Source organism: Acinonyx jubatus, chromosome C1 (assembly GCF_027475565.1).
Source record: "Acinonyx jubatus isolate Ajub_Pintada_27869175 chromosome C1, VMU_Ajub_asm_v1.0, whole genome shotgun sequence".
Lineage (NCBI taxonomy): Eukaryota > Metazoa > Chordata > Mammalia > Carnivora > Felidae > Acinonyx > Acinonyx jubatus.
The window spans coordinates 38,055,265-38,076,505 of record NC_069381.1 but is presented as its reverse complement, the minus strand read 5'-3'; the positions used below and the strand labels follow the sequence as shown (position 1 = coordinate 38,076,505).

Genomic DNA, 21,241 nt, shown 5'->3' with positions numbered 1-21,241 from the left:
ACAGAACAGGGCTTCTGCCCCCAAAAAGCTCCGAGTGTCCAGAGAGGAAAGGCAGGCCCTGAGAGTGAAACAAATTACTATCATAGAGATGGGCAATTGCTGTCACGGTGGAAGGGGTGAGGAGGAAAAAGAGCAGAGGGCGCCTGACTGCCTGGGGATGCAGAAGGCTCCACAGGGCAAGGGGGTGGCGGGCAGCCCAAGAAGTTATCTGTTGAATGACTAAGAATAACACACGTGTAGTCGAGGGCTTATCCTGTGACAAGCACTATTACTACTGGTGCTTTATTTGAACTCATTTAGTCCTCAGGACTACTCAAAATCATTCCCCTTTTATGGATGAGGAGACCAAGGCATCCAGACACGTATGGACCTTCCCAAGACCACACAGCTGGTGAGTGGCACAGCCGTAAGTGCCCCTCACCCCCTTGCACCCGGTGGCCCCTCTGTGAGAGCCTGGAGGAGCTCCAAGGAGGCAGAATGAACACAGGTTTTAACATTCATCCTACAGGGATCCGTTCTGTTCTCACCCATTACCAGCTGTATGACCTTGGGTAATTTGCTGACCTCAACCACATCTTCAGTCTTATTCCTGGGGTCCTCCCCTTCCCCAACACACATCACTCAATGCCAGTTAGCTGTACTTACTGACTCGACCAATAGGCCATCAGCACGTGTGTCTGCCAGGTGCCACTTTAGGCCTGGGTCCATAGCACTTAAGACAAAGTTCCTGCTGCCTCGGAGCGACTGTCCTTGTTGGAAGAGACTTAAGCAATAAGGAGCCAGCCCCGTAGAACCCAGGGGAGCCCCCCCCCACCCCGCCCACCTAGACCAGGCAGAGAAACTGGAAAGAACCCCAGTGTGGAAGCAAGCATGATGAGCAGTGAGGGAGGGGTAAGAGGTGGGGGATGGGAGTGAGTAGCTGGGTTTGCTTCTAGCATACAGGGAGCCACTGCAGGACCCGAAGCAGGAGAGTGGGGTCGTGTGCCTGAGAAGGGATTACAGGGCCCACGAGGGGCAGGGGGCCACTGTTCAGACCATACAGATGGGGGACTGAGTTTGAGTGGTGACAACTCTCCCTCCTAGTGAGAGACAGAGTGCTTCCTAAACTGTAAAGTCATGGGCATGTGGGAGTTTATCTATTATAATCACTCTTCTTTTTCCTCATTACCCACCCTTCCTTGCCTTCCTTGGCTGTTGCCATTTCATAGTCTGTGTAACCACGTCATGGGTGAGGCGTGGGTTCGTTCGTTTTCTCAGAGCCCGGAACAATCCAGCTTCCCTGGCTCCTCTGAAGATGTTGTGTTGAGAGAGAAAAAAAAATTACACTCTTTAATAGAAATACTTTTCCTTCATTAAATGAAATCTCCAAAGCCCAGTAGCATTTTCAGTGCTTATATAAAGATGCCAGTGGGGATTTGAGATTGAAAGTGGTATTTTTATACAAGTCAATGAAGATCTCAATAGGAAGGAAAGAACACTCTTCAAATCTGAATTCCTCCAGCGCTGGGCAAGACGGATCTTCAGCCCTGGGTGTGGATCACATTACTCTCAGCCCTACCAGGAAACTCTTTTCCTGGAGCACTTCGAGCACTCATAAATATTGGTTCTCTGTTTGGGGAAATTGTATTAATAGTGTCTTTCCAAGCCTGCAAACCATTCAACTTGAATTTCTGTTTGTACCTCAGTTCTGATAACTTTGTACAAAAAAACTCAGGAATTTGTAGGAGTTTGAGTCAAGGCAGATCTATGCATGGGCCTGCATGCCTGCACACACAAAACAACGTCTTTTATCTGGTATAACTCAGGAATGAACTATTCCCTTTGGAGGTGTCAGAAGAAAGACTGGTCTCAGGAGATAGAAAGACCAGATTCAAATTCCACCTGTGACTCTTGCTTGTTGGCAAGGGTGGCCCTGGGCAATGCACGTAACCTCAGATTTCTTATCTGTGATAAGAGGAAAACAAAACCATTTTCCCAAGTCTGGTGAGACCTGGATCATAATGTATGAAAAGTGCTTGGCACACAGAAACTGCTCAAAACCTGTTCCTTTGTAACCACCTCTCACCTATTGTTTAAAAACCTGCTAGAATCATCAATTTCATAGCAATTATTCTGGCTATCTATTGCTAATACCCTCCTCCCCTCCACACACACACGTTTCATGCTTACAATGAAATGACAATGGTCTTGCATTTTTCAGAGAATCTGCGATCCAGGGCTCCTTTCTACTGCATGCTATCTGGGCCTTCAGCTGAGCTGCCTCCAACAGCTTTTTTTTTTCCCTTTGTGTTCCATATCTGGGAATATCCAACACCTAATTTTTTATCTTATATTCCATATCTGGGAATATCCAGCAGCTAATTTGCAGATGGAAAAACAGACATGAGAGTGGGTATTTGAAGGGGTCTGTTTGGAGCTATGTAGCAAGCTAAGGAAATCTCTTTTCTGAACATCACTGTGTCAGGTCCTGTGGGGGGAGAAAAAACTGAAAGGCACTAGCTTTTGAGTTGGTGAGACCACTAGGCGGCAATAGAACCACTGGAGACCCTGAGTTTATGTTCTTCAACAGCTGGTTGCTTTGGCCCCTCAGGACACAAGGCTTTGGAGTCTGGGGAGTCTGGACCTTCCCTGGCTTTCCTTAGGCTTCTTCATCGAGGAGATTTTTTCCCCCTCGAAGACTATGCCCAGCAGCCAGCAGGTGCTCAACAAATGGCATCAAAGGAAGCATTAGCTCTCTGCTCCACCTCCTAGCATCCCGGTGCCTGCCTCATCAGCCCCATCAGCCCCATCAGCCCCATCAGCCCCATCAGCCCGCTGCAGCCGGCCTGGAAAGTAGCGGGCTGGCTGAACTCTCGCCTTAGCTGTGGAAAAATCCATTACCGACAAGTCATTTGTCAAAGCCAACTGTTTAGCTGCTCTAATTTACATATTTATCAAGTTTGATTAGAATGTATTGTCTTCGACTTTCATCCCAGCTTTCACCTCTTCTCGCCCTCTTTTCCTGGGGAAACTGTTTTTGTTGTCCTTGTTGCAAAAGGGCACAGCGTAATTCAATTTGCATTTGCTAATAAGCTGCAACCTGAATCTGGGGAGGAATTTCTGGAGGCTGGGAGAGATGAAAGGCAGAGCACCTGTTGGGGAAAGCCTGAGCACTCAGTTCTAGCCTCATAAGCTCATTCAACCAAAGGGCAACAAGTACTCTACAACTATTCCACCAGCATTTATTGAGCACCTTCTGTGTGAGAGGCCGTTGGAAGACAAATTGTGAAAAAGACAAAGTTTGGCTCCAGTGTTGCTTACAGTCTAGTGACCTCAGTTTCTGCATCTGTAAGATCAAGTAGCTGGACCAAGTGACCTCTAAGCATTTGTAAGTTACCATTTTTTAAGTATGTACTATGCATCAGGTCATGTGCATAAATCCAATGCATTATCTCAGTAAATTCTCACAAGATCCCTTGTCAATATCATTATCCTCATTTTGCAGATGAGGAAATGAATGATCTCAGAGCTCAGTGCCATTTGCAGCAGGGCTTGGGTTTAACCCACCTGCTTGACTCTAGGATTCAAGTTTATAACTGCAAAGCCAGGCTTGAGCTTTTCTTCTCCATTAGTCTTTGAACTCCCAGATGGCAGGGACAGCATCTGGTTCCTCTCCATGTCCTCAGGGTCCAGCCCCAAGTTTGGCATTTGATCAGTGTTAGAACTTGTGTATGGAATTGCACTAAACAGCCCTTCGTCCTCAGCCTTCCTGGTTTTTTTTTTTTTTTTTTTTTTGGCCTAAGGTCTGCCCTGTTCTCTTCAGCTGCTTCAGCTAAAGGCTGGTGTAGTAGACAGTGTGGGTACCACCCTGCCCGCTCCCCTTCAGGGCCAATTCCCTCCCTTTCCAGGAGTGGTGGGGGCTGACAGCTCACAGCTGATTTCCTCCCTGGAACTTGCACTCAGCCAAAGGACACTGCCTTGCCTGAGGTCCCAGCCCTGCCCTGGAGACAACTTGCATCCAGTATCCAGTCAGTGCGAGACAGAGCCTGCCCCATTGCCTCCTGGAACAACCGCGCAGGGCCCTCCTGGCCCAGAGCTCCCCATGGGATTGATTGAAGTCACCTTAGAGATCGCCTCAATCCTGCATAACTCCCACCTCTCACAAGTGTTCCCGAGAGTAATTCCCAGTAAAGCTCCTAGAGGCAGTCTCAGAGCCTTCCCTTCTGTTTCCCAGGAGACCCCACCTCAGCAGGAATTCAGAGTGGGCAGCTCTGGGTCTGTTTTCTGGAGGTGCTTGGAGGGTGCTAGGAACAAGACAGATGGTGGCAGGGAGAGCCCTCCTGCCATCAGCCTGTTCCTGAAGGTCCATTGCATACCTCTGCCTGATATACCACATCTGAGATGTGACTTTTGATCCTGCTATGCAAGGCAGCCAATGATTTATGGCCAGATGAGGGGATCCAGATGAACTCTGTGAAGTCAGAGACAGGAGGGTGAGGGCACTACAGTCTGGAGATATCTGGGAAGGCTTTTGGGAGGAGTTGGGGAAAAGAAAATCTAAGAGATTAAAAGTTTGCTTGGGAAGATAGTGACAAGGCCAGTCTGAATAGGTAGAGTATTCTTATAGAAGCTTATAAAATATTCACACCAGGGGCTATTTTGCCTCCAAGGAGACGTTGGACGTTTGGGGATGTCTGAAACTATTTTTGATTGTCACAACAGGGGAGTGGAGTGCTCCTGGCATCTAGTGGGCAGGGGCTAGGGATACATCATACAGTGCACAGCACAGGGCCCCATGCAAACAGTTACCCTGCTGAAAATATCCATAGTACTGAGAAACCCTATTCCTGTGGCTTTTCTCTCAATAAATGGGACCTGCAATTATAGGCAATGCCATAGGGCAGGGACTTAAAGTCTCTTGCTTAGGTTTTTCTTGTGAGCTGGGGATTACTACTCTCATTTCACAGGGAACTGAGTGAGGCTCAGAATGTGTAAGTAATTTACCCGAGGACTCACGGGCCATAATCTGTGGGGCCTGGATGTGAGCCTTGGTCCATCTGCTTGGGAAGCCAGCTGGCTGGGACCCCCTTAGAGGACAGAAAAAGTACAGGGACCAGTGTCTTTCTCAGTCTCCCTCCTCCAGACCTCCCCTTCTTCTGGCTTCACCCTCAGTCAGCATGGCTGGATGTCTTTGCCCTTCATCAAGCCTCAGCTCTACCCAGATGAATTCACTGGTTCTCCAGTGCCTCTGAAAAAGCTCTGTCGATGCCTCCTAAATGCCATTTTTCTCATAAATTTATGTACAAGAAATTCTGCACCTTGAGCATGTTCTCACTATCATTCCCAGCTCCTGTTCCCTCTTTATTGTCAGTATCAACAGCAGAATGATATCCTCACATTACCCTCAATATGCCATATTTTATAGGGGAAAATCAAAATTATTGCTCTGAGGAAATCAGATATAGCACAACATTAACACCAGGGTTGGCCTAGAAGAAGTCCTGGATGCATGATAGTTCCCTCTCTCCCTCCTCAGAGGAGGAACATCCGAGCAGAGTCTGGAAGGCTGAGTAGGAGTAAGCCAGACAGATGAGATGGGGGCTGGCTTTTTTCCCCCAGAGAGAAAAGCGTGTACCCAAGTGTGGAGGTGTGAGAGAACATTCGTGCTTGTGGAGCTGCCAGGAGTTGGCTGAGCCTGGGGCCTGGGGAAGGGATGGACAGGTGAGCACCAACAGCTACCAGAGGGGAGCCACACAGATGAGGCTGTACTCGCCCGGAGGACAGCCAGGAGTTGCTCATGAGTTTGCAAGCTGGGGAATGGTGTGCTCCCATGTGCACTTCAGGAAGACTGCTTGGGTGGCTGGGTGGAGGACGGACCAGCAAGGATGGTGCCAGCACAGGGAGACCAGTGACCAGGCCATCCTAACCCTGAGCAGGCCCTCAGGCAGATGCCAGCGAACCGTGCTGTTACTGGTGTCAGGATTTCTTTTTCTCCAGCTTTAGTGGTAGTGTGGACCTGTTTGGGCCCTGGAGTGTTAGAGGAAACACAGCAGCCAGTTTGGTTTGGAAACCAGTAGGAAGGTATTTTCTTGACTTTATGATGGCCTTCAGGGATCATGAAGCCAGGAAAATAACAAACGCGTAGATCTGAGGAATAAACAATCCTTCTCCTGTTATAACATTATACATCCCCCTCCCAGCTCTCCACCCCTTCCGCCTCCACAGAACACCTCACTCCCTATGACAAGTTATTGTCAAAATTACTGTCAGGGAAGATAGAAAGAGAGAGACCAAACTGACCATGTGAACTTTTGTCCTCAGAGGGCCCAGCTAGTGCTCTCTGGGGCCTCTTGGCATCTTCTAGCACCTCCACCAACCACAGATCCACTGATAACTGATTGGATCGGTTAGGGCTCTCCATGTTGACACCAAGGTTATGGCCCTGGTCTCACTCAGGCTGGGCATCAATAGGTAAGATACAAAGTTTCTTAGGCCATCTCTAGGGGGATTAATTAGTTATCTATGGCTGCCTGACAACTTACTCTAGAATTCAGGATCTTACCACAACAACTTATAATCTCCCAGTTTCTGTGGGCCAGGAGTGTAAGAGCAGCTCTACTGGGCAGCCCGGGCTCAGGGTCTCTCAGGAGGTTGGGGGAAGTTGGTGGCCAGGGCTGGTTGTCACCTGGGACTAGAGGATCCTCTTCAAGCTTGCTCGCTCATGTGGTTTTGGCTGGCCTCTGTTCCTGGGTACTTCAGTCCCTCACCAGACGGGCCTCTCCACGGGCTACCTGAGTGTCAGGTCATGGCAGCTGGATTCCTCAGTGTGAGTGATGACAGAGAGAGAGAGAGCACTCAAGATGAATGCCACAGTCTTTTTATAGCCTAATGTCAAAGGTGACATGCCATCCCCCTCCATGGTATTCTATCTGCTAGAGCAAGCCTATCTGCCTGTCTGTCCAGCCCACACTGAATGGAAGAGGGCTTATCTCTACTTCTTGAAGGGAGGAGACTGACAAAGAATTTGTGGATGTATTTTTTTTTTGAGATGGGGGAAGGGCAGAGAGAGAAAGAGAAAGAGAATCCCAAGCAGGCTGCATGCTCAGCATAGAGCCTGACATGGGGCTCAATCCCACAACCCTGGGACCATGACCTGAGCCAAAATCAAGAGTCAGACACTCAACTGACTGAGCCGCCCAGGCATCCCTGTGACTGCATTTAAAAATCATCCCCAAGGACTCTATTTAATCTCCAAGAGATGTTAAGAGAGTAAATTTGAGATTCATAAAGACCTTGGTTTCATCCAGGCCCTACATGTGCTACTTACACAGGTGTAGACAAGTTGTTTAACCTTTCTAGATCTTGATGTCCTAATCTATAAAATAGGGGTAGGAATATTTTCATTGGGTTGCTATGAAAATTAAATAAGGTCATGCACGTAAAGTGCTTGGCACAGAGTAAGGACTGAATAAATATTACTTGGTTGCTATTGTAACTGATTTCTATTATTGTCCTCCTTCACAAGAAGCAAAATGGCATGGAAGTTAAGGACACAGGTGAAGTCAGACTGCCTGAGTGGGGCCTCACTCTGCCAATCATGGGCCGTGAGCACTAAGACGAGTCACTTAATGTCTCTTGGCCTTGGTTTTCTGTAAAATGAAGATAATAATGCCTCGTGCCTGGCCACCTAATAGGTGTTCAATAAAAACTTTATAAGTAAAGAAATAGTGGATGATAGAGGGATATAATGATAAAGGGATGAGTGTGTATGCGTGTGCGTACACAAAGCACGTTTGACTTCAAACTCCCTCTGTTAACTGAAGAGGCCGGAATGGCTATCTGGTTCCCCTTGAGTGTGCCCTTGTACCCTTGAGCATGTCACCCTCAATGAACTTTCAGACTTATCACCCCTTACGGGTTGTTCTTGGTCTCATTGTTCAGCTTCTTTTCCACCCTGGCTTTGTTCAAGCATACTTCCTTCATCATCCCAGCTGCCTCCTTCAAGAGTATGTTTAATTGGCTTTGCATGAGTCTGGGGATTCAGTGACAGTGGGGGGTGGGGGGTGTCCCATGTCACACCACCTCAGAACTGCTACATTACCTTAAATTGATTTTGCAAATGAAAGCTAAAAGCTAAGCAAAGGCGACCCATCCATTTTGCCTAAAGATGATTATAATGCTCTTTTACGGCCTCCTAAATGACAAAGCAATTTGTTACCTGCCTGCATCAACATTTGCTTATATTAGCACCCGAGATGCTTGATTTTTATTAGCCCCGTGTTATCATTTTATGAAGACGCAGGGGCTCAGTAAAATTAGTGTGCAAAGAGAATGCCCATTTTGCATTTCTCTGTGGTCAGCAGAAATGCTGAATGCAATTGAGTTGATACCAGGTCAGGGGAGACATCCATAAAGGTAGCCTTCACTGAGGGCCTTGGTAATGCTATTTATCATTTCTGGACTGCTGGGATAGATGGGGTCAGTGTTAGTGTTTTTTAAAAGGTCTTGGTGGCATTTCATTTTTTTGTTTTGTAAGTGAAAAAACAATTGTAAACACTAAGGCAGTAGCTCAACTTCCACCACAGCAAAAAGGGTCGAAACCAAACTCTCTTGTGTACATTGTAGACGGAAGTGCAGCAGATGTGACATCTGATACTGCTGTTGGTCGATCCAGGAGGAGACAGGGTCATGAGAGGAGTCCTAGGCTGGGAACTGAGGCTCGGCTCCACCACTGCTAGCCACATGACCTTGGGCACAGATCTTCCTTTTGTGAGCCTTGGTTCCTCACTATGAAATGGGGTTCATACTGTCCACTACATGGAGGTGTCATAAAGATTAAATAAGATAAGCCATGATCTGTATGAGTGTTTTTATTCCTTAATTCAATAGCAAATTCCTGAGTACCTATTCCACACAGAGTCCTGGGAATGACGTTAAAAATAACCATGAAAGTGCAGCTTCTTCCTGGAAGAGCCTATATTTAGTCTAGGAAATACTTAGGTGTCTAACTCCTCTTATAAACCATAAATTTCTCTTCCCGTCTGTTCCTAAAGGTGCCAAACACAGAGCTGAGCACAGAGTGAGTTCTCAAGAATGTTATTTTTTGGGTTGGGATGGGGGGAAAAATGTATTTTGGCTTCACTGTATTTGTTGCTGCCTCTCAGAGGCCTAGGATTAGAGAAGAAATGACCTCCATACTGGTCACCCCAATGCACCAGGCAAGTCCCAAGCCTGGGACTTTATTAAGAACCAGGCTTAATAAAGTTAATACATATGTTTTTTTATTTTAGTCTCTGACGTTGGTGCAACTATTGGGATCATAAACCACATTCAAAATAACCTGTCCCTAGCATTTCAAAAACAAAAAAAAAGCCTGTTAATTATTTCTACCTCCCCTCTCCCTCCAGGTCATCCTCTAATATACATATAGGATTCTTTAATCCAACTTCTCACAATGTTTATTTCTGAATTTCCTTCAGATCATGGTTCCGTTCTGGGTCAATCTGGCCTTCTGGTGCCAGTGACTAAGTAACCCCCTGCCCCTTCCTTCTGGGAATGTCACTCTTGGCTACTGCTTTTGTCTTATAATCTCTTTGCATGATAGCTAAACTTTATTATACAAATGAGATTTCTGTAAAAGCAGCAAGAGCTTGGGCTCTGCTTTGGGGCCATATTTTCCTACTTCTTTGCATGTCTGTTGATTGTTATTGCATGCTGGACATTGTGAACTGTACATTGTTGCATGTCTGGATTTTGTTGTCTTCCCTTAAAGAGAGTTGCACTTTATATGGCAGGCAGTTAAATTTCTTTTGTTCAGTTCGGTCTTTTTGTGATTTAAACATTTTGTTAGAATGAATCTGGAGTAGTTTAGTCCCACCATTAAGACATGTTCCTTCTGGGTTCTCTACTGAATGCCCTGAATGATCAGTGAGGAATACCACTTTGGTGGTGGAACTCAAATGATTCTTATCCCTGAGTGATCCCTGAGAGCTGCACAGGTCACTTCTCCCTGATCACTTTCTCATGATTCCATGGAGACCCTTTCTCGTGATGTTGTGGAGACCATATGCATGCACATCTTGGGACCCAAAAAAACACTCTTAAGGACGCCTTTACAGATTTCTAGGATTCCTTTTCCACAGAGCTCTGTCTTTTCTGGAATGTGCAAGCTACAAACTTGCTTCAAACTCTCTGAAGTTTAATTGCAGTGAGACTTCCATGGTCTGCTCAGGAAACTCTTCTTTGCTCTTTGGTCTGGAATGGGCCTCCTGGCAGAGAGCCAGGGCAATCATAGGGCACACTTCATGTATGTCCCTTTGTTCATATATTAGTCTTGCACTGCCTCTGGTCTGAAAACAGTTGTTTTGTATATTTGCAAATATAATATAAGCAATTTTTCAGTTGCTTAAGTTGAAAGAGAAATCTGGTCCCTATTACTTCATCTAGGCCAAGCAAGGGTTTGGATTCTAATCTCAGCTCGACCCACACCTATTAGCTGTGTAACTTTGAGCAAGTTATATAACCTCTCTGAGCATCAGTTTCTGCCTCTATAAAAGGAATATTAACTGTGCATGTTTCTGTAAAGACTATAAATAGTGTGTGTAATATGCATGACTCAAAAGGTGCTAATTAAATAGCAGCTGCTACTAGTACTATTACTGATATAAATAGCTACTTTCTTTACTCCAGTATTTACTGAATGTTTACTGTATACTAGGCAATATGTAAGCTTATTTAATCACTATCCATGTTTATAGATTAGTAAATTGAAACTCAAAAAGGATACACAACTTGGCTAGGGTCATAATCAGTGGATCTGGGATTTGACTTCACTCATATGACGTCTTCAGATGATTGTAATATTGATATGATCAATTATACCAAAGAACAGGAGTGTAGCCTTTTAATATTGGGTAGCCAGGGATGTAATTTAATTAGTCAGCAATGACTGGGCCTGCATGATTCTAACCCAATGATTTAAGAAATGACTATAAAGCACCCAGACCATTCCCTACCCCTCTCTCCCATACCAACTCGTAATCTCAGCTTTCCCTGTGCCCCCTAAGCAAGCTTCTTCCATTTTTATGTTACAGACAACCTTCGGGAAGGGGCAGAGCAGAAGGTGGTATTCATCACGGGACGAGTCCACCCAGGGGAAACACCCTCTTCATTTGTGTGCCAAGGTGAGTTGCAAAATCTCATGAGCATCCTGTGCCTATCCCCGACATCCGACTGGGGCACTGTGATGGCTTCTGGGACAGTGTGGTCACATGCAGAGTCATTATCTTGGATGCAAATGTATTTCATTTCTAAAGAGGTTATAGCTGATCTCCATTAGTAGTTCTTTCAATAAATGTTTACTAGCTACATGTATGGGTGGAAGAATGGGTGGATGAATGGTTGGATGGATGAATAGGTAGGGCTAAATGGAATTCTTTCATATGTGCTATGTTGAGGATAAGCCACACAGAGTCATCTACACTTCTTAGCTTGGCTTTTCTTGTTTACAAAATTAAGAAATCTGGCCCCAGGCCAATGTATATGTTAGTAGGAGTACAGTAAAGCAGGGAGGTAAGGATTAGAAGCTATCTGTTCACTCATTAATTCAGTCATTCACTTAAGAAACAACTTTTGAAATACCTACTATGAGCCAGGAAGCATGCTTTGTATCAGACAATCAGAGGTAAATAAGACACAATTTTTCGTCTCAGAGATAGCTCTTTATAATTGCATTTTTATTTATTATTAAATATTTAATCCATATGAAATGTATATTTAGTCAACAATATATATACATGCATACATATATATTTCGTTGGTCAGCAATATAAGTATACTCAATAAATAATATATAAATAACAATTTAATGAATGCCCAGGTACTCACCAGCTTTAGAAGCAGAATATTATCTATTCCTTTTAAATCCTTTGTCCTGCTTTCCACCTTCCTCCTCACACAGATAACCATAAGCTTGAATCTTGTCTTTGTCTTTCTTAATAGTTTTATTATGCATGTAAGCATGCCTAAACAATGTAGGGTTTAGTTTTGCATGTTTGGGGGCTTTTTATAAAGTTAAAAAAAGGTATCATTCTGTGTACATTGGTGCTTGTGTTCACCCAATATCCATGTTGGTGAGTGTGGCTGTAGTTCATTTCTTTTTGCCATGCACTCCATGTCTGTCTGCACCTCAACTACCTGTCTGTTCTCATGGACAATTCCATTGATGATAGTGTTTTTTCTTACAAACAATGCTGATACAAATGTCCTTATATGTGTGTTGCTTTGTGCAAATGTGCAAATGATTTTCTTTTTGTCTTTTTTTGAATTTTAGTTAACATACTGTGCAATACTGGTTTCAGGAGTAGAATTCAGTGATTCGTCACTTACATACAACACCCCAACAAGTGCCCTCCTTATACCCATCACCCACTAGCCCATCTCCCACCCACCTCCCTCTATCAACCCTTGGTTTGTTGTCTATAGTTAAGAGTCTCTTATGGTTTGTTTTCCTCTCCCTGTTCTCCCCCCTTCTCATGTGTTCATCTGTTTTGTTTCTTAAATTCCACATATGAGTGAAATCATGTGGTTTTTGTCTTTCTCTGACTGACTTATTTCGCTTAGCATAATACATTCTATCTCCATCCACATGTTGCAAATGGCAAGATTTCATTCCTTTTGATGGCTGAGTAATATTCCATTATATATATATCCCACATCTTCTTTATCCATTCATCAGTCACAAATGCTTTTCTAGGGCATATAACCATGGAAGGCAGTTGACAGGCCACAGGATATGTGCATCTTAAACTTAACGATATCTCCAAATTTTTGAGACCTACACCTCTATACTGCCACCAGCAATGTGTGAGAGTTCGTAATGTCCCACATTCTCACCAATACTTTTGCATTTTTACCTGTGCAGTGGGTATACCACGTATAAAATATGTGATACTGTATATGTGCTGAGCACTGTTCTAAGCACCTTACGTATTTTATTTTATTTTAATTATTTATATTTTGCTAATTTAATGTAATTTATTTTAATTATATTAAATTTTCTATGTGATGGGAACTAATATTAACTATATTTTTACATATGAGCAAACCCAGGTCTGGTGAAGGTAAGTCATTTGTCTCATTTTAGTCTCTAAATGACCAAAAGGTCAAAGGGATATTAAAAAAAAAAAAACATAGAAATTATACAACTTGAGGGAGACAGTGGACTGCTGTGGACATATATGGTGATTTGCCATCAGACAGTCTTGGGGCCAAAAATTGTCTAGCACACTTCCTAGCAGTGTGATATCAGTTTCCTTAGAGGTAAAATAATTAGGGTTTCAGTACCCATTTGCAAAGGCTGTTGTGAAGCTGGTGTCAGATGGATATGGACAAACTCCCAGTCCTGTGCCTGGCACTTAGCAGACGCTCAGGACAGATGTTACCCCCTTCCCCATGGCAGTCTGCAAAGATGCCACAGGTAATCTGCTCTGTAAACTCTAAGGCACCATGCAAATTAATATGAGTCTTCTTTTCCCATTCATAATTGAGTCTACGGTGCTGTGATTAGGCACGATTGCCTCCCCTTTTCTTTCAGACCAGGAGCCAGAGTTTCAGGGAGAGGAAGTGATTGCCCAAAGATGACCCACTCAGAAGAGCCAAGGCCGGTGCCTTGGCTCCCTGCTGCTGTCACTCCAGCTTACTCCTTGGCCTTTCTCACTTCCATCCTCTTTCCTCCCAGTGCTGTCCTTGCAGTAACCTCTCCGAGGTCCCTCCTGGTTTTACCAGACCCTCTACTTACAGCCATCTGTCACTTACTAAACTTGGCAGCAGACCTGTTCCCCCGGCTGATTGGATACAACTATTTTGTCCTTGTTTTGTAAAAAAGATAGTAGTAGCCTTACCATCAATACTTCCAGCTCTGGGGGCCCAAGCTCCCAGGCCCACCTCCTCTGTGGGCAGTAGACAGAGGGCAGGGTCACCATCACATTTTACAGACAAGGCCTGAGACACAGAGAAGTACATCTCAGGTGCTTTCTCTGTTGAGCCTGCTTTTCCAAAAAGGAATCTGGATGGTGCTGAGTTGATAGACTCAGTGCCGTCCCACAGGCTTTCCATCAGTGTTTATTCCTTGGCAGAGCCTTTTAAAACCTTCTCTCTACCTTCTCAAGATAAACTCCAATTCCTTCTCATGACATTTACAACCCTCCACGATCTGGCTCCTGCCAGGTTCTCTGGTCCAAGCCTCATTAGATCCCCCCCACCCCCTGCACACACAATTTAACCCTGAACAGGCAATCTTCTTCCAATCACCAGGCCTTTGAATCTGCTGCTCCTTTGCCCACCCCTTGCAACCTGGCAAACATCTCCCATCTCCCAAGGTTCGTTCAAAATACCCACTCCCCTCTCCCACTCCCTTCAGACCCTGCTTTGCACCTCTGTTGTGGTTACCCACTGGTCATCTTTATTGCCGTGATTTGTTATGTATTTGATTTATATTTATTTCTTCCCTTTAAACTGTGAGCTATTTGAGGCCTAGGGCTGGATCCTGGAGTGTCATTTTCTACATCTGGAAAATGGGGATTATCTTGTTCATCCCATGGGGCTGCTGTGAGGAGCAAATGCTGTGTTGGTTCTGGGATTCCAAATCTGAGCTCAGAAAGAGGAGCCTTAAGGTCACACAGTCAGTAAACAGCAGAGGGGGGGCTTTGAGTCTGGGTCTCCTGAGCCTGTACACGCACTTTTGCCCCACTCAGAGATGGGAAGTGCTAGAAAGCCAAGCTTTATGCCTGGGAGAACATAGTACTCTGGGAACCCCACAATGGTTGATGTGCATTTACAGATGAGAATGGGGAGGCACAGGGAACTAAAGTAGCTTACCCAAGATCACACAGTGAATTCGTGGCACATGTGGCTTGGGACCCATCCCTTTAATCCCAGTCTTCCTCCTTCCCTAGCTCTGTCACTGTCCCTGGAGATACAGTTTATCCCTCTGGAGGCAGCTTAAGACAGCCTCATTCCTCCACTTTGCCAATGAGAGACTGAGGCATCATCTTTCCCAAGGGTCTCTCAAGTTGGACCACAGCCCCACAGGGCACAGCTGGATCCCCTCCAAGCCCACCTTGTTCTGGGGAGAGCAGCAGGGTCCAAGGCCTGGAAGGGTGATGGCTGAGGTACCTTCGGCTCAGTTAATGCTTCTTCCACATTAACTGGCTCAGTGACCTTGAGCGGGGAACAGACATGTGGGGCCTGTTCGTCCCCATCTGGCTGGGACCATGGTCCTCACAGCCAAGCTGCTGACGCACCTGCTGCTGGGAGTAGAGTGAAATCATGTCATCACAGAGCTCTGGAGGGGCGCCAGTGAGGGTGGCAAGTCTTTGATTTCCTCAAGACTCGCCTTGGCTGTGAGACGGCAGATTGTCAATCACCCCTCAGCTGCCCCAAACCCCACACATGGGCTCTGTGAGGCCAGACTATCCTCATTCTCCAGCCATGACATGAAAGGTCAAAGGAGCTTCCGAGTTGCCCTGTAGCAGAGTGTGTGTGATCATGACCTCTGGAGCCAGACTGCCTGACACTGAAGCCCAGCTCTTCCACATAGTACAGTATGACCTTGGGGTCATTCCATAACCTCTCTGTGACTCAGTTCCCTTATCTGGGAAAGGAAATAATGATAGACGTCCTACCTCATATGGTTGTTGTGCAGATTAAATGAGTTAATACCCATAAAATATTTAGGACAGTGTCTGCAATACAATAAGCACTAAATAGGTGTTACTAATGGAGCACTTGCAGGTGCCAAGTATGGTTCCTCTAACCCTCACAGGGCACCCAAACCCCTTGGGGTGTCATTCCTGTGTTGTGTGTGCCACCCCACCTTCCTTGCTGCTTTCCTGAGAGAGCTGTTAGCTGAACCCTCCTCATTTCTGCACCAGTAAGACTGTATCGCAAGTCAGAGGTTTGGCCTGAACTAGACCTCAGGTGTCTGATTTCTGGTAGAGTGAATGTTCTTTCATGGATGCTTCCTGGGGTTGTTGGGACCACTCAAGGGGCTGCTGTGAGGATTCGTGAGCTCTGCTGCCAAGGTGCTAAGGTACCCACCAGGGCCTAGACTATGGAGATAGAGCTGGCCTTCCCTCGGGCAGTTTATTCTTCAGGGTTACCCTCAGGTGATAAGAAGATGGAAGAGTTATACACACACACACACACACACACACACACACACACACACACACCACTCACAACCACCAGGACCACCAGGACCAAGCCCAACCTACTGTTTCCTCCAGTGAAGTGGTCACCTTTGCCGCTTTCTCCCTCCCCTCCCCCACTGTTTTCCTCCCACCTCTATCCCTCACCTATTCTCCCTCTTCTCTCTCTCTCTCTCTCTCTCTCTCTCTCTCTCTCTCTCTCTCTCTCCTTGACAGCCTCATATTATAAGTGAAACACCAGATCCACTAAGGGGTTGTCATGGGCCTTTCACTTCCCTGAGCTTATCTTTTCATCTGTGAAATGAGCAGAGGTAGGGGTTGGATGGTAAGAACCAAGACTGTGAATTTCAGGTTCTTCAAGGCCAGACTCCCTCTGATTCCATAATTTGGGGCCCATGGACCCAGCTTAGGGTAGACAGGGGCCTGGTGCCAGGTCAGGAAAAGGCCTGGAGTGGCTGCTATCATGTGACCCACACTCTGGACTCTGGGTCCAGCAGAGACCCCCAACTATCTTGCTTGAAGCCTGGACTTTTCCCACTGCAACATATTGCCTCTTAGTAGAGAACAGCAACAATAAACCTCACATGGAACTCTCTATATGCATATATGCATATATGCAAATCATTCTACAAATCACATGCAAATAGCCCCCTGATTCTTCCATATTGCCTTAGTGGAAAGGGCACCATTTTGAAGCCAGTAGAACTGGATCTGCATCCCATCTAGGCCCCTGTGAGATGTTCAGCAAATGATGTCACCACCCTGACTTTGTTTTTCTATCTGTAAATGGAGCCAATAAAATTACAGGTCAATCCAGCTAATGAACATACAGTGCCCATCACTGGTCCATCTTTATTCCTAGCACTGAGCTAGACACTGACAAAATAGTGGCAAAGAGGTAGACCTGTCCTTGCCATCTTGGAGTTCACAGTCTGGAGGGAAGAAAGATAAACAGCAGGTGCAAACCTCAATCACCAAACCTCAGAGGCAGAGGAAACATAATTTTCCCTATTTTTCTGTAACTGAACTTACTTTCCATTTTGAGGCCCCATTCTGCCAGGGGCCAGAAGCTTAATCTCAGTCATTTCGGTATCATCTTTCCCCAGGAGTGTATAATTTCAGTGAAGAGTTCTGATGCTCTTGGGGATGGTAGACAAATAATCTCATCATTGGTATCACCATGTATGCACATTCCTTCCCCTACACCTGCTGCATCCTCACAACTTTCTGGGCCTTGGTCACTGCAGAGCCTCTGCAGGTCAGCACCATGTCAGACCCTGGCTCCTGACTGCAAGACTCTATGTTTGCTGGCTCTCGGCTATGTCTGCCCCCCAACCTCCACCCTGTCCACCTTCAGGTCATCGAGACCTCCGTTATTCCTTCCTCCCAAACCGCATTCCTTGCTGCAGCTGGGAGAGCCCAGATCTGCCCCTGTACTTGGCAGTGGTCTCTTGTGTCTTTCATATCCTTCAGCTGGACTGGCAAGTCCCTGTTCACCTCTTCCCTTTCTATCTCAACACCCTCATCCCCACAGCATCAGCCAAACCAAGTAGGAGCAATGATTCAGACAACATGCATATAAGTTTCTTATGTGCCAGACCCTTTGCTATTAGCTCACTGAGATCCCCACAATGACTTACAAGGTAATTTTATTCTCTCCTTATCTGATGAGGAACTGAGCAACCAAGAGGTTGGGCCACATAGCTATTCAAACCCAGGTAGTCCAGTTTCAGAGTCTATGCCTTTAATCATGAAGCCAGGCCATCTTCTTCCTCACCTCCTATCCTTTATGCAGGACCCCCCTGCCTGGAGCACCTTCTCCTGGCATCCCTTCTACGGCTCATTCTACTCATCCTTTACGTCTCCCTTTTCCATAGTCCCTTCCCAGGCCCTCTGGGTCCTCATGGCTCCTTGGACTGTTCCCACCTGAGCCTTTGCCAGTCACCAGAGTGGGTGTTTCTCGCCTACCATGCACCTTCTATGACAGGAACCACTTATGTATCTTGGAATGCTAGGCTTATAGCACAGACATAGCCCTGAGTGATTTTCTGTTCAGTTAATCCTATACTCTGTCAAGGTTAAATGAATACCTGGGGCCAGTCTCCGAAAGGGCATTTATTAGGCACCTTCTGTGTACCCTGCCCTGAACTAAGTACACTAGGAGAAATAACAATGAATGGCCATTTGGGGTTGAACGGCGAGGTTCATCATGACCAGGCCAAGGTTGGCCCAGAGCAGTGATCTCTATGACCTGGCTGTAATTTCAGATCATCTATCACTTTTTCTGCCTCTACCCCAGGCCCTCAAGCCTCCAGCCCTCCTGTTGTCCTGCTTTCTTCCACCTTCCTGATTAAATGAGTTCAAGGGAAAGGACCCAGCAAACTTGTTTACCAAAGGAACAAAGATTGATCTAAGGAGGTTGATTGTGTCTCCTGGCAGGAGGGAGATTATTCTCCTCACTTGATAGATGAAGATCCTTCTACTTTGGGGGAGAGGAAGAAAAAGATGGAATTACAGACTGCCAGTGTGGAAAGTGTCCTTGAGAATTACCAACTTCTTTCTCCTAACTTTAAAGATGAGAGTAGGCTGGAGACTTTGTAAAACTCAGCCAGTAACTGAGCCACAACTAGAACCCAAGTTCTCAGACAGCTGGTTTGTTGGCTTCTTCAATTTGGCATCCTTATTCCCAGATCCCATTGCTAGCAAACTTCACAGACCAAGACCCCCAGTTTCAAATCCCATTCTGTTTTTTCTCCCCTCGTTGCCTCTCAATCTTTAGTAAAGCCCAATTTTCAGGTTCTGTGTCAGGCAGTTAAAGTACAGGCATTTTAGCCCATTCACACAGTAGCCTTCCAGACTGAGTATTATAATCCCTGTATCAAGATGAGGAAACTGGGCAGAGAGAGCTGGCAGCTTCTCCAGCTAATAACCAGTTAGGGTTTGAACGCAGGTGTCCAGGCCCTTCTGCTTTCTCAGTCTATGCAATGCTTTTGGCCTGTGGCTGGGGGTGGCGTTTCTTCTGCGCTCTTACTTTCTCCACTATTTCTCCTCATATTCCTCTCTACTTGCAAAGGCTCGCCTACCAACTTCCTGATCTATGGGAATGATTCAACATTCCCTGTTGAACTGTATCTGACCTCAAGCCAAGAGAGGAGTCTGAAACCTCTCCTCTCCTTGCCCCACACTCACTGTGGGAGAGGGAGCTCTGGGTGGCTGCAGCTTCTGGCCTGGCTTTGTTTTCTCTCATCCTTTTATTAGCTGCCTAATTGGCAGCCCAATTAATCTGCTCATCTGTGAAGGAGGATGGATCACGGTGAGCTACTCCATTTCCAGAAGCCATTCTCTGCCATTCTCTGAGGCAGCATGGCCAGGCCCTGAGTGCAGGCTGGCTCCTTGATGGAGGGCTGCCCCGGGAGCTGGGGTCAATTAGTGGACAGATTAAGCAATTATTAGCCCCTAACAAGGGCACCTGGTATCATTACCCTGCCTGTTTACTGGCAAACTGCAGCTTTAATATGAAGACCAACAAATAAATTAGGGCATCTGGTCTACTGCCGCGTCGGTGGAGAAATAAATGATGTCCAACTGGCTTTCGGCTGCCGATGGATTCTGAGCCCTGGCCTAATGAAAAGCCTGAGATGTCGCTCACTGGTCACAGCAGAGTTAGGATATGCTGTGGAGCCATTTATCATTCCAGGAGCTAAGTGCCTGCCGCTGGCACATGGATCGTTCTTAGTTACCCTGCTGCTTCCTCCTGTCTGTCAAAACATACTTATCTTTCAGGGCCCAGTTCAAAGCCTCTTTCTGCTTGATGCCTTTCCTTCTCTCTCCAGCAGGAAAGGAGTTCCCTTCTACACCTTGGGAGGGTCATGCACTTCCCTACCATTCTCCAGCTCTACAGTCATTTCATGGAATGCCAGAGCTCCATTTTGCCTATTTTTTTTCAGGTCTCTGAAGAAGGGATAGAAATGTGGAGGAGAAAAGGGAGGCATGAGGACTCAGGTTGTTTGTTTCCTGAGCCCCTCTCCTGTCTGGCTATGCAGACCATCACCAGAAGGAAGTCAGCAAGGGCAGTGAAAGGCTCAGATTCGCACTTCAGGAAGATCCCTTTAGCTACACTGTTGAGGGCACATTCCAAAAGTGTTTGCAGTCATTCAGGCCAGATGTGGTGGTGGCCTAGAACAGATGAGCAGCAGAGGGATGGAGATGAAGAGCAGATTTGCTAGATTCAAGGAAGAGACTTGGGGACTGCCTGATTGAGGGGGTACAGTCATGGAGAATTCAACTTTCCTAAATTTGGTGACCTGAAGGCAAGTGGTATTGGTGCCGGTGAGAATCAGCGAGGACAGCCAGCCCTAGAGTCTGTGAACAGAGGGCCCTCAAAGTGGAAAGGGGCAGAGTAGGGACATTGAAGAAGCCTTTCTCTCTTCATGTGACTTTAACCAAATCCCTTCTCTCTGCCTCAGCAACAGGAGGGTTTAGATCCCTGAGTCCCTGAACACATAATCATCCAATCCAATATCAACACTTAGCCATTGGAGAGCATCTCTTAATTCATTGTTTAGGGTTATCCTGCCTCTCCCTCATCTCTGTCTGTCAAAACCCAGGCCCTCCAAGGCATAACTCAAATACTCTTTTCTTAGAAGCTCTCATGGGCTATGCAGCAGGAAATGTGCTCTTCCTTCTGCCCATGGGCTTCAACATTATGTTTGGAACTGTCTCTTGGAAACAGAGATATATTTGTAAAATTTTCCAGGCAACACCTAATCCATAGCCACATACCCACGATGGTTGACAACACAGGTCAAAATTTACCTTTCGAGCTTTTACTGCTTCCAAGCTGGGTAAAATGTGCTCCTCCCTCTTGAAACACTTCGAGGTTAACCCAGATGCTTTTCTTTCCCTAGGGATCATTGACTTCCTCATAAGCCAGCACCCTATTGCCCGTGTCCTCCGGGAACACCTGGTCTTCAAGATTGCACCAATGCTCAACCCAGATGGAGTCTACTTAGGCAATTACAGGTAAGGGGCAGGGGAGAATGCTTGGAAGCTGG

At 46.1% G+C, this 21,241-nt stretch overlaps 1 protein-coding gene across 3 annotated transcripts in view; it reads left to right on the top strand.

Moving 5' to 3' along the window:
• Positions 1–21,241, top strand: part of LOC106973620 (BEN domain-containing protein 5) — a 1,423,832-nt gene that overhangs the window by 1,279,124 nt on the left and 123,467 nt on the right. For all 3 annotated transcript variants that reach the window (XM_027059241.2, XM_027059240.2, XM_027059242.2), the window contains exons 7-8: positions 11,073–11,162; positions 21,095–21,209. In XM_027059241.2, the coding sequence (XP_026915042.1) occupies positions 11,073–11,162; positions 21,095–21,209 (205 nt within the window). The remainder of the gene's footprint in view (positions 1–11,072; positions 11,163–21,094; positions 21,210–21,241) is intronic.